Source organism: Anoplolepis gracilipes, chromosome 8, assembly GCF_047496725.1.
Source record: "Anoplolepis gracilipes chromosome 8, ASM4749672v1, whole genome shotgun sequence".
Lineage (NCBI taxonomy): Eukaryota > Metazoa > Arthropoda > Insecta > Hymenoptera > Formicidae > Anoplolepis > Anoplolepis gracilipes.
In genome coordinates, this window is record NC_132977.1 from 2119789 (window position 1) to 2131072 (window position 11284).

General features: G+C 33.3%; 3 protein-coding genes across 7 annotated transcripts; 2 read left to right on the forward strand and 1 right to left on the reverse strand.

Annotated features, from left to right (window-relative positions):
• Nucleotides 1–58: 58 nt before the first annotated feature.
• Rab10 (RAS oncogene family member Rab10) lies at nucleotides 59–2647 on the forward strand. Its single transcript, XM_072898281.1, has 5 exons — nucleotides 59–559; nucleotides 1249–1309; nucleotides 1374–1512; nucleotides 1606–1695; nucleotides 1804–2647. The coding sequence occupies exons 1-5, from the start codon at nucleotides 433–435 to the stop codon at nucleotides 1987–1989; spliced, it is 603 nt and encodes a 200-aa protein (XP_072754382.1). The 5' UTR covers nucleotides 59–432; the 3' UTR covers nucleotides 1990–2647.
• A 470-nt stretch (nucleotides 2648–3117) lies between these two features.
• Lfg (Glutamate NMDA receptor-associated protein 1 lifeguard) lies at nucleotides 3118–7864 on the reverse strand. Of its 5 annotated transcripts, XR_012047268.1 has the most exons (7): nucleotides 7658–7861; nucleotides 5698–5761; nucleotides 5058–5159; nucleotides 4787–4973; nucleotides 4428–4698; nucleotides 3608–4261; nucleotides 3118–3297 (listed from the first exon to the last, which is right to left on the reverse strand). XR_012047268.1 is itself a non-coding variant. In XM_072898274.1 (6 exons), exons 2-6 carry the CDS (start codon nucleotides 5741–5743, stop codon nucleotides 3902–3904), a joined length of 966 nt encoding a protein of 321 aa, XP_072754375.1. In that variant the 5' UTR covers nucleotides 5744–5761; nucleotides 7658–7861; the 3' UTR covers nucleotides 3118–3901. The 5 variants fall into 5 exon arrangements, 4 of the variants coding, with proteins under 4 accessions (XP_072754375.1, XP_072754378.1, XP_072754379.1 ...); XM_072898274.1 differs by having other exon boundaries at nucleotides 3118–4261; XM_072898277.1 differs by lacking the exon at nucleotides 7658–7861 and adding an exon at nucleotides 7064–7371 and having other exon boundaries at nucleotides 3118–4261.
• A 285-nt stretch (nucleotides 7865–8149) lies between these two features.
• L(3)72dn (UTP4 small subunit processome component l(3)72Dn) lies at nucleotides 8150–11240 on the forward strand. The gene is made up of 4 exons (XM_072898266.1): nucleotides 8150–8587; nucleotides 8695–10234; nucleotides 10693–10995; nucleotides 11073–11240. The coding sequence occupies exons 1-4, from the start codon at nucleotides 8484–8486 to the stop codon at nucleotides 11187–11189; spliced, it is 2064 nt and encodes a 687-aa protein (XP_072754367.1). The 5' UTR covers nucleotides 8150–8483; the 3' UTR covers nucleotides 11190–11240.
• Nucleotides 11241–11284: the final 44 nt, after the last annotated feature.

Below are 11284 nucleotides of genomic sequence, written 5' to 3' on the forward strand. Positions count from 1 at the left end.
AGAGAGAAAGAAAGAGAGAAACAAAAATTACCCCGAGCGTACCCCGGTTACCCCCGATGGCTTCTGCGTCGCGTTGACTCGGTCGCGTCGCGTGACGTCGCGCCGTCTTTTAATAGCACGGCGCCTCCTCACAACCGGTTCGCCCGTGTACGTACGATAGGATAGGATAGGATACGTGCGAGTCCCAGCTCTCGTCGGGAGACGCGCCCTCGTTCGACCTTGAACGGCTATAACCGGTGCGTAACGTTCGATGTACGGAGCATCGGGCTCGGGGCTCGGGCACGTCGCTGAGAATCGTCGCTGCTGATCAGGCAACAAGCCGACCGCCGTGGTCGCGAGTCGACCGCGGGCCCGCACTCTCCTCGCTCCTCTGTTTACTTCCACCTCGGCGGCGCCGCTTACTCCTCGACGCGTAATAGCCTGGGCGGCGAAATGGCGAAGAAGACGTACGATCTGCTGTTCAAGCTATTGCTCATCGGCGACTCCGGCGTCGGCAAGACGTGCATACTGTTCCGCTTCTCGGACGATGCCTTCTCCACTACCTTCATTTCGACAATAGGTAAGAAGGAAATAAAAGAGAGACAAAGATATATATATATATATATATATATATATATATATATATATATGTATATGTAGTGTATAAAATATAATACATATATATATATACGGATGAAAAGGCCAGGAATTGTAAATTCCTTCGTTAATGAGTTTGACTCGCAATTCTTGCGGGCGATTAGGTTAGAAAACGCGGTTTCGTTGAAAAAAAAAAAAAGGAAACAGTCATCGCGTCTCTGTAAAATTAAACGCAAATGGAGCCTATCGCCGCTTCGTTTCCGTGTGCGAAAGTTCACGGACACGCGCGCGCGTATGCACACACGCAACGCACACATATAAGAACGTCAATCAGGTTGCAATTAAGAGTTTGTTTTCTCGTCAAAAAAGTGATCGTTGTACCTTGCTTTCGTGAAATTTCGCTGATCGTACATACATCAATTTAACGATGACAAGCACATATTGCAGAAATTTTTTATTATATATATATATATATATATATATATATATATATAAAATAAAATTTATATTTCTTGCTTGTATAAATAAAAATTGATTAGTTATTGATTAAACATATATGTATATATAGAAAATATACATGCATATACTCTCTTGAAATTCTATAAGAAAGATATTTTGTTCTTTTTTTTTTTTTTTTAATGTAATTAAATATAAAAGTGCTTCTTCTCATAGGTATTGATTTTAAAATCAAGACAGTGGAATTAAGAGGAAAGAAAATCAAATTACAGATATGGTGAGTTGTCATATATGTATACATACTTAAAAAAATCTATGTATTTATGTTTATATATTTGCAGGGACACAGCTGGGCAAGAAAGATTTCACACTATTACAACATCATATTACAGAGGAGCTATGGGGATTATGCTTGTTTACGATATTACTAATGAGAAAACATTTGAAAATATTGTAAAGTGGTTGAGAAATATTGACGAAGTAAGTATATAACTTATTATATATATATATATATTTACAAATATTAAACATATGTGTAAAACAAACAATTTTGACTATAAATATTTCCTGTAGCATGCAAATGAAGATGTGGAAAAGATGATATTAGGAAATAAGAGCGATATGGAGGAAAAACGTGTTGTAAGCACCGAGAAAGGAGAAGCGGTAAATATTTAATTATTATATACATTTTTGATATATTATAATAAAAAATATAGCAACTAATCGTTTGTCAAAAATACAATTTTAATAAACAAATTTTTTCATTTATAGATAGCGAGAGAGCATGGTATTAGATTTATGGAGACATCTGCAAAAGCAAATATTAATATCGATCGAGCATTTAGCGAGCTAGCGGAAGCAATATTGGACAAAACGCACGGCAAGGAACCCCAAGATGCGCCTGACAGAGTGACGGTTGACCGAAGAGTAGAAAGAAATTCGAATCGGTGCTGCTAATTTTATATATTATTTATTTTAACAGTGCATGATGAACTATATATCAGCTCGTGCCACACTTGGGATAGAGTTCTCGATAGACTTAGAGCATAATTTAAAGCATAATAACATATTTAAACTTTTCACAACACTGCCTGATCAGGTGTAATCTCACTTTTGCTCTGGTAAAAACACATTTTTTTATGCTGCGATAAAAAAATTGCTAAAAAAGACAAAAAAATTATACTCATCGGATCCAGTATATTTAAAAGTTATGTTTTATAATTACATTTACACACAAGTGTCAATAAGTTTGAAAAAACACGTACTTCATACATATATTATAGAATTGTGTCTATAATATATAAACTTGAAATTTTATTAGTTTACACGGATGAGAAATATTTGCATAAAGACGCAAGTTTTAATAATGGATCTTCATGTTTCACGTGAAATGCCATTGCATTGTTGCACGAACAAAGAGACTAGGACATATTGTTTGTTATGAGGCTGCAATTTGTTACCATGTTGAGTGATGTGAGTATGAGTGTCAGCTTTGAACTTGATAAATCTTTTTAAATATTAAAAGCTTTTCTCTGTGGATAATTGCACCAAACACGTGCTTATTTGTATATTAAGTTAAGATGAGAAAGTCTAAAACCAAAAGCTTTTACCATTTTATGTACGGCCGATTTACTATAAATATAAATATCCACAATTTCGAAATCGTCCTGTTGTCATTTCCTAAAATACATATGTATATGCATATATCTTACATGAAATCTTTTTAAATATCAAAACATATATGCATATATCTTGCATGAAATTTTTTTTAAATGAAAATTACAAATAAATGTGAACTATATGTAAACACATTGTATCAAAAACATTGAAAATATAACACAATTTATAAATTTCTTTAATATATATATATATTTTTTTTGTATGAATTAATTGATTAAAACTAATCATCAAAAATCTAATTTTTTCTGCATCATATCAAATATTGTAAACAGTATTGTCATACATTATGTAACATTACACAAGATCTGCAATTTTGTTTAATCAAGCATAGAAATATAAACATACTTGTGGGAAATGAATGCAATACACATTATTTAAAATTAAAAAAAAAAAACAGATTAGAAATATTGGAGAATAATTACACGTTTTATTATTTAAATATGAACAAAGAGTAAACACAATCGCAATTTCTTAAATGTAGGTGTATATATATATATATATATGTGTATCGGCAACCACAGGTACAAGTATCTTTCAGGGCTGCTTCTGGAGTTACAGTCAGGTCCAGATAACACAATACTACAACTAATATTCGGTGTTTTATAATCACACTAATATACATATATATTTATTATAATTATATTAATAATTGGTTTTGCTCTTAATTAGATGTATATATTCATTGATCATATTAAAGAATCCATAAGAAAATTTTTTTCAAAGAAATAAGAAATATAAATGTCCGCCTTTATAATAAATTATTCTGATGAGAGACAATTACGTATACTAAACAAAATAATATAGCAAAGAAATAAAACTGATACTTTTTTCATGATAACAATAATATATACTATCCTACGAAAGCAGTTATAAGAATTTATACTTAGTTTCATACCTAAGATGATAGGAAACACTTTGTTGTATGCCTTATAGAACTAGACAAGAGGCTTTGGAATCCAAGCGTGCTGTTTGTACACATTAATCTTCGAAAATTTGTAAAAGCTATCTGTTCATGGAAATTAAAGTCTCGCCAATATTACTTCTTTATACCTAATTATTTGCTCGCCTACAGTGTACTCTCAAGACGATAACTGCAGAGAGCCAGAACAGGACGGCGATAAGTAAAAGCTGACTGTATTTTATAGTAGTTTTATAATACAAGTCAAAATAGAAATAGAATTGACAGCAATTAGTCTCGCGAAGCCCCAATAATAGTCAGAATGTAGATAAAAATGTTAATAACATCTAGGTACAGGCTCAATGCGGCAAAGATGTACTCCTCCGGCGAGACGGAATATTTGTGTTTTCCACCTATCATCATCTGTGTATCATAGATCAGATACAAAGAGAATATTAGTGCACCGAGCGATGCATAAACCAAAGTCATAGTTCTTCCTGGCCAGATCATCGCGATTATACCGAAAATAAGTAAGACGAGCACAGCGACAAATAGGACACTGTGCAATCCTGTAAAATCAATTTTCGTCTGAAATGCAAACAGTGTCAATCCTAGACAAACCGCCGCTGTAATTCCAACAGCTAACATAACCTGGAAAAGCATTATAGATAAATGAAATTTCTTACAATTTAACACAATGTAATATTGTACAAGAATTATTCACACATATATACATCTTTACAATCATTACTAGTGCAGTTCAGTTAAAAAGAATAGACCTATTATTAGAATATTAAAATTGTTTCAAACAACTTACTTCTTCAGACTTGTAAGTTGAAGAAGCTGTAGCCAACAAGAAAGCCTCCGCCAACGTGAATAAAAACAGGAATATGAAGTTCATTGGGGCCTTACGTCTTACATTGGTACAACAAGCCATACATATGATCAAAACAATAGTTATAGCAAAGGCGATCCAAAACAATTCTGTATGTCTCATGACCCATTGTTGTGTTGGTTTATGATAGAGGAACCAAGTAATCATCCCAAGTGTAATGAGTAACTGACACATGAGGATGCTATATACTTTCCTATAAAAGAAACATATATATATTTATATATTTGCTATAAATTATATATAGAGAATGTTATATAAATTTTAGGATCCATGAAACTTACCTGATGAAGCCATTTCTAATAGTTTTGTCGTTAAATTCAAATCCTTTGACCTCATCCTGCAGAGGGTCTTCTCCGTAGCCAGACCCGTACATTCCTGATTGACCTGGCGGTACTCCTCCGAATCCTGGATTAATTGGTGGTGCCTCACCGTAGGGTGGAGCACCTGGTGGAGGTATAAATCCTGGACCTATCAAAAAAATATTAATGCTCGTTGAATAATAATATTATAATATTTTAAATTTATTTAAATACTATGTTGAGAGATACCTACCTGGCGGATTTCCGGAATAAGGTGGTGGATAGCCTGGATTTTGAGGGTATGGATAGCCTTCGTGCGGTGGTGGATACCCAGGATTTTGTTGAGGATATGGACCTGCACAATCAAATTGGAAAAACATAAATATTAACGTTGTAATATCATATGCATTTAACCTGGATAAGCAGTAGCAATTTGAAGAACTCTGTGCACTAACAGCAGCCACTAATTTTACATAGTGCGCATATTATATGCTTTTGTAAGATTAATTTTCATATTGTTGTGCAGTAAATTGGTTTCTCTTCAAAACACTACTTACATTTGATAGAATTTTTTGGAATGTATATATTATACTTTTCAATATGTATATACATTTCAACAAATGTATAAACTACATCAGTATTTTTTTTTTAACACGCTACTCTTGCATATATGTTAGCTTAGTAATAATTTTTTTATTCACTCAGATGTTGATTAGAAATAATCATTAACAATGTGCTTTTTAAAATGTTGTATAGAGTGATGTACCCTTTAAACAAGTGCTATAATGCTAACTGCTGACTGAATGTCTCTGGTTTAGATTCAGAACAATAAAATAATGAAATATAATAATAGAAAATATATTAAAAACAGAAGGAAAAAGAGAGATCAGAACCTTGTCCTGGATAGAATCCCGCACCAGGTGCTTGCCAAGTTGTCATCTTTTGGTTTTGTTTTAGCTGAAAAAGAACTTATCATTATATATATAAAACTAGGAATCTCTTTTGCAAAGAAAAAAAATATCAATAAAATTACATAAATGCTTCAATATTAAAAATGTAAAAATACTTAAAAAAATCAGTGAAAAACATTTATCCTGTCTTTAACTTTTTTTCTTATTGTTAGATTAACATTATATAATGTTAAAAAAGATATCGTATTAAAGTGTCTCTTACTCATTCTTGTTTCATTACATGTTTTAATTTGCATACTTGTAAGCTTGTTGACCTATGAATATGATTATCATTTAATATCTTTTTTTACATAAAAAGTGTTTTCAAATGACAAAATATGTATAAATAGAATGTTAGATACATTATAGAATTAAAGAAGGTTAATGTTGCACACTTTTGAATGATTCAACGAGTCATGGGCCAATCTGAAAAGATATATACTTGCCCTAAAAGATGCAAGACTATTTTGGTTCATGCATAACTATAGGCTACAAAAAATCTAATCCTATGTCGCAATCTTATCTCAAAGTATTGAATATTCTTTCAAAGAAATAATAATGTGACTGACTCAATTGATTGATTAAATTAATAATTGAAAAGTTAGCAAATTAACATAATAATTTCTAATTGAATAAAACAGTATGTTAATTTAATTTGCAAATGTTATTATTTTGTAAGGATAGGGAAAAATGCATTTTAATACACTAATGCACAAATACTGTTTATCAAACAAGTTATCTTAGTATGTGCTGTTAGTAAAATATGTATTACATATATACTTTATGTATGCCTTCCACTTTATCTATAAAAAAACAAAGGAAAGAAACTCGTGCGTGTATACATACATATATATATATATATATATATATATATATATATATATATATATATATATACACAATACATATATGACTTTATTTCTTTCCTATGTTTTATGTATATTAGACATTCAATTATAGGCTATTACACTTGCAGCAAGCTATAGATTAATCTTTGCGATGATAAGGACGATTGGTTTATCGCGAAATTAATTATATTAATGTTAGTTGTGGGAACAGGATGTGCAATTACCAAATATGTATTTTCCACTCTTACAACGCATTTGATGCATGTATCATGTCATTTTCTTTTCCTTGTCAATGTTATTAATAGGCAATTATAATGCTATTTTTTTTCTAGAAAACACGACATCTTGTAACCACAATCGCGCCTGTGTGCGAGATTAACAATAATCTGCTTGAATATTTATCTAGATTTCATTGAATTTCTTGGAAAAAAAACGGATGCGCGTGTATACGCGATACTTACACGACCTACGTTCACATCTACACATGCCACGGAATATATATATATATGTGTGGGCGTGTGTGCGTATTATACGTCACATAATCTGGTCGCGATAAGAGATCAAAATCTACAGTTCAACAAAAGCGATGACGTAATGCAAAGTAAAAAAAAAGAAAAAACTGTGAATAGCAACCCTGCCGAAAAATTTAAAAATTTAAATGCTTCCGAATTTTCTATGCAACACACGTTAATAGACGCCGTTCTTCTTAATCGACTTTTTGCGATAGCAAGGTCAGCGCATATTATCGAGCCGCGAATATATCCATCCGCGCGATTATAGTCCTCCCCCTTTCCACCCTCTGCCTTGGGCGATGACTAATACAAGAAACAGCGCTTTCTCCCGGAATCTGCATGCAATGTCATGGAATGCGCGAACGACAAGCTTGCATGCGATTACGCGAGTGCAATGCCAGCTTGTTGTTCGCTCGTCTCGCGGAAGCGAAGAAAAACGCGATACGTCATCCATTCTTTCTGGAAATAGTCGCAATCGATAATCGTGTTTCCACGAATGCGACGCCGAATATTATTGCGATGCGGTGTATTATTATTATTTACCTCGTTACACCTTGCAAGGGCTCGATCCTCTGGTTAGCAGCAGTATAGCAGCACGGTAATGCGTAGCACGAGAGAGAAACAACTGTGCTGTTTACTCGATTCCCTATATGACACGGCGACGCAATCGCACGTAACACTCTACGCGTACGTTATAAACACCCGTGATAACCAGCCGGCTGTGCCTTTCGACTGAAGTGTACCGCTGACCGCCGAATCCGTACGATATGAAGCGGGCCGATCTTCTGGGGAGTGTCGTGTCAGTGTGTCAGGCGCCTGCGTGTTTGTGTCCTCGTTGCATGTCTCATGTCAGATCCTCTGTTTATCGCGCGTGAAAATCCCCGGCTGATCATCTGTCATCATTTTCCCATGATCGAGCAATCCAAAAGATCAGCATTTACATCACGATCGAACGAAAGCTATAAAATTTACATATTTAAGCGTATATTTTTCAATAATATATAAATATTGTAATAACTTATCTATAACCTAATATCCTGCAGTATTGTATATATAACATACATATTAGTGAATCCGTAAATTTGTCAATTCTTGATCTATAATTTATGGATAATAGCCGAATAGTCAAATGTGACTAGGCTTTATCAAAAGTGCGTTCAAAAATCCTACACATAGGATAAAATAGTACTTAATTGACCAATCGGGATCGATTAATCTAGTGACTTTAGCATGACCTCTCTCAGGTTTTTCTCAGTGTTTTTTAGGTATTTCTTTTTAAATAAGAATGTGTAGTATGTAGTTTTATCAAATAGCACCACGTGCGTAATAGTTACGGTTATGTTAATAATAATAATATAATATAGAAATTATGGCTTCATACCGTATACACAATATAAGATTTTATAGTCCAGAACCGAAACCCGTGACTTGTTTGTGTCACGAGCCGAAAACGAAAAAATTAGCTCTCGCAAGGTTAGTTAACACATTTTTATTATTATATAATATTTATACAACTTATTATTTTTCATGTGCAAATAATTTGTTGTAATTATTTTTCTAATTTTTTTCTTTTTTTAAAGAAACGATAACTCCATAGAAATTTGGAATGTCGAGAATGCACCGTTTGTCGAGTGTGCTATTGCCGGTCACGCCGAGAATTCGGTGGAAAGCATACTCTGGATTGGTACTAGACTGTTCTCGACTGGTTTACAAGGTGCAGTGATAGAATATGACTTAATGACATTGGGAATCAAATATGAAGTTATGGTGATAGGAGGTGCAGCTTGGTGTATGGATGTGAATCATGAGAAAACTCGCTTGGCTGTTGGTACAGAGGATGGATACATCAATACTTTTATCATATATAAGGATAAATTGGTTTATGAAAGAATATTTGATAAGCAAAAAGGAAGAATTTTATGCATTAAATGGGACAATACTGGCGAAATGATTTATACAGGTTCCATAGACATTGTCAGAGTATGGAGCGCCATATCTGGGCATGCAATACATAAAATGACAGCTTATAGAAGTAACATCAGGAAAACTACGATAGTTTGGTGCCTCGCCGTCACTGACGATAACATAATAATCTCTGGTGACTCTCATGGGTTCTTATGCTTCTGGGATCCTCACATGGGAGTATTGATAGAGTCTCATGAAAGTCATACAGCTGATATATTAGCCATCACCTTATCGCATGACATGAATGTTGTATATTGCGCAGGTGTAGATCCAGTTGTAAGAAGTTTTTGCAAGGTTGCCGTAAAATCAAGTGGAAAGTTTCAATGGGTAAAGGGAATCGAGAGGAGGTTGCACATGCATGATGTCAGAGCACTTTTAGAAGCTAATGGAAAACTCTATTCAGCTGGAGTAGACGCGTATCTCGCTGTATCAAGTTATCCACCAAAAAATCTTGTAAAATATCCTCCATTACTGCAATCACCCTGTGCTACAATTTGTCGAAAATCTAGATGTATTCTGTTACGGTATAGAAATTATTTGGAGTTATGGAGACTTGGTTCAGTCACTAAAGATCCTCCAGAATTAGTACGCTCGTCCATGCTGTATCAATTGGATGAAGAACCTATAAAACTGTTACAATTACAAACAAAGGATGATGAAAGTATAATCTCTTGTGCCATTAACAAGAATTCTAAAATGATTGTATACTCAACAGATACTTACGTTAGAGTTTTCAACTTTGATGTAGTCGAAGGAAAAGCCCAGTTGTTTAGAAACGACACCGATTTATCCATGAAGCGAATACAAAAGATGCTGTTTAGTCCGAATGGCAAATTATTCATTACTATTAACAATGATGGTAATGAAAATACTGTAACGTTATTTAAGGTAGATAAAAAGAGTTTGAGATTAATTGGTTCGTTCAACACGACAAAAGAATCCATAATAAACGTCAATCTTGTATGCTTTTCCCCGGACAACAAATATCTCGTATGCACGGACCGGCAATGTGGAATTGGTGTGTATTTAATCGGTAACGGTATAACGACGGAATCGATGAAATCATGGCGATTACCTAAATACAGATACCCAGCAACAGCAATTGCTGTGCAAAAGGGCACACTTAACTTGGTCGTAGTATATTCTGATCATAAGGTGAGAATACAGCGTATCATATATATGATTCAATAATTTTTTAATTGGATAATACCCGGATTTTCTCTGTTCGAGTAATATTATATAAAGCACTATCGTAAAATATGCAGCGACTTAATGACCTGCGATATTAAAAATTCACAATTTACACATGTTATTGCAGCTTTATTTTTATGCTGCAATTTTACACGTAATTACTTTTATAATCTCGTTATTGAGTTATCTGTTTATATGGACTTTATGAAGTCCTCTTTTATAGTTCATCATCTTAGATATATATGGACAATATTAACTTTGCTATGGGATACTGTATTAAAAAATCATACAATCTAAATTGAAGATTGAATTTCAAAATTAATATCATGAAATGAGTACAATTAATACTTTTCTCAATGTCCCAAAATATCGAAATGCTCTTATTGGTGTTAATCATACAAATAATAATAATTGTTTTTCAGATTATCGAATACAATATTCCTATGAGACAATATACAATGTTTTCCAATAGTTTGCAAAATTGTTTGTCAAAACAGTGGTTAGCACGTCCATTTCCAATAACAAATATTATATTTGATTCGCACAACGAGAACATTATAATCATGCAGGATGATTCAAGTGTGTACATTATCAATAAAAACAGTGAATTGACAGAAAAAGAAGCAAAGATACCAAAGCGTGAAAATGGAGACAGTACAGAAGACAGCAATTCAATTTCTAGTTCACAATCTCAGTACGCATTCCAAGTTGCCAAAAAGTATAAGGTAGGTAATGAAAAAATATTTTAAATAATTAAATAATAGGAAGCAAAGCAAGTATCTTATGATTTTATTATTTGCAGCATCTTGTCTATTTAAATTGGTTAAATGATGAAGAGTTGATTGCGGTTGAGGTGAATCCAACTTCGTTGTCGGAGAAATTACCGCCTACACTAAAGCAAAAATTCTTTGGCATGTAAATATTATGAACTGTCGAGAAATAGACGAGAAGTAAATGAGATTACTGAAAAGTACTTTTTTATTCATATTAATAAATAACTTTCTTATTATATTT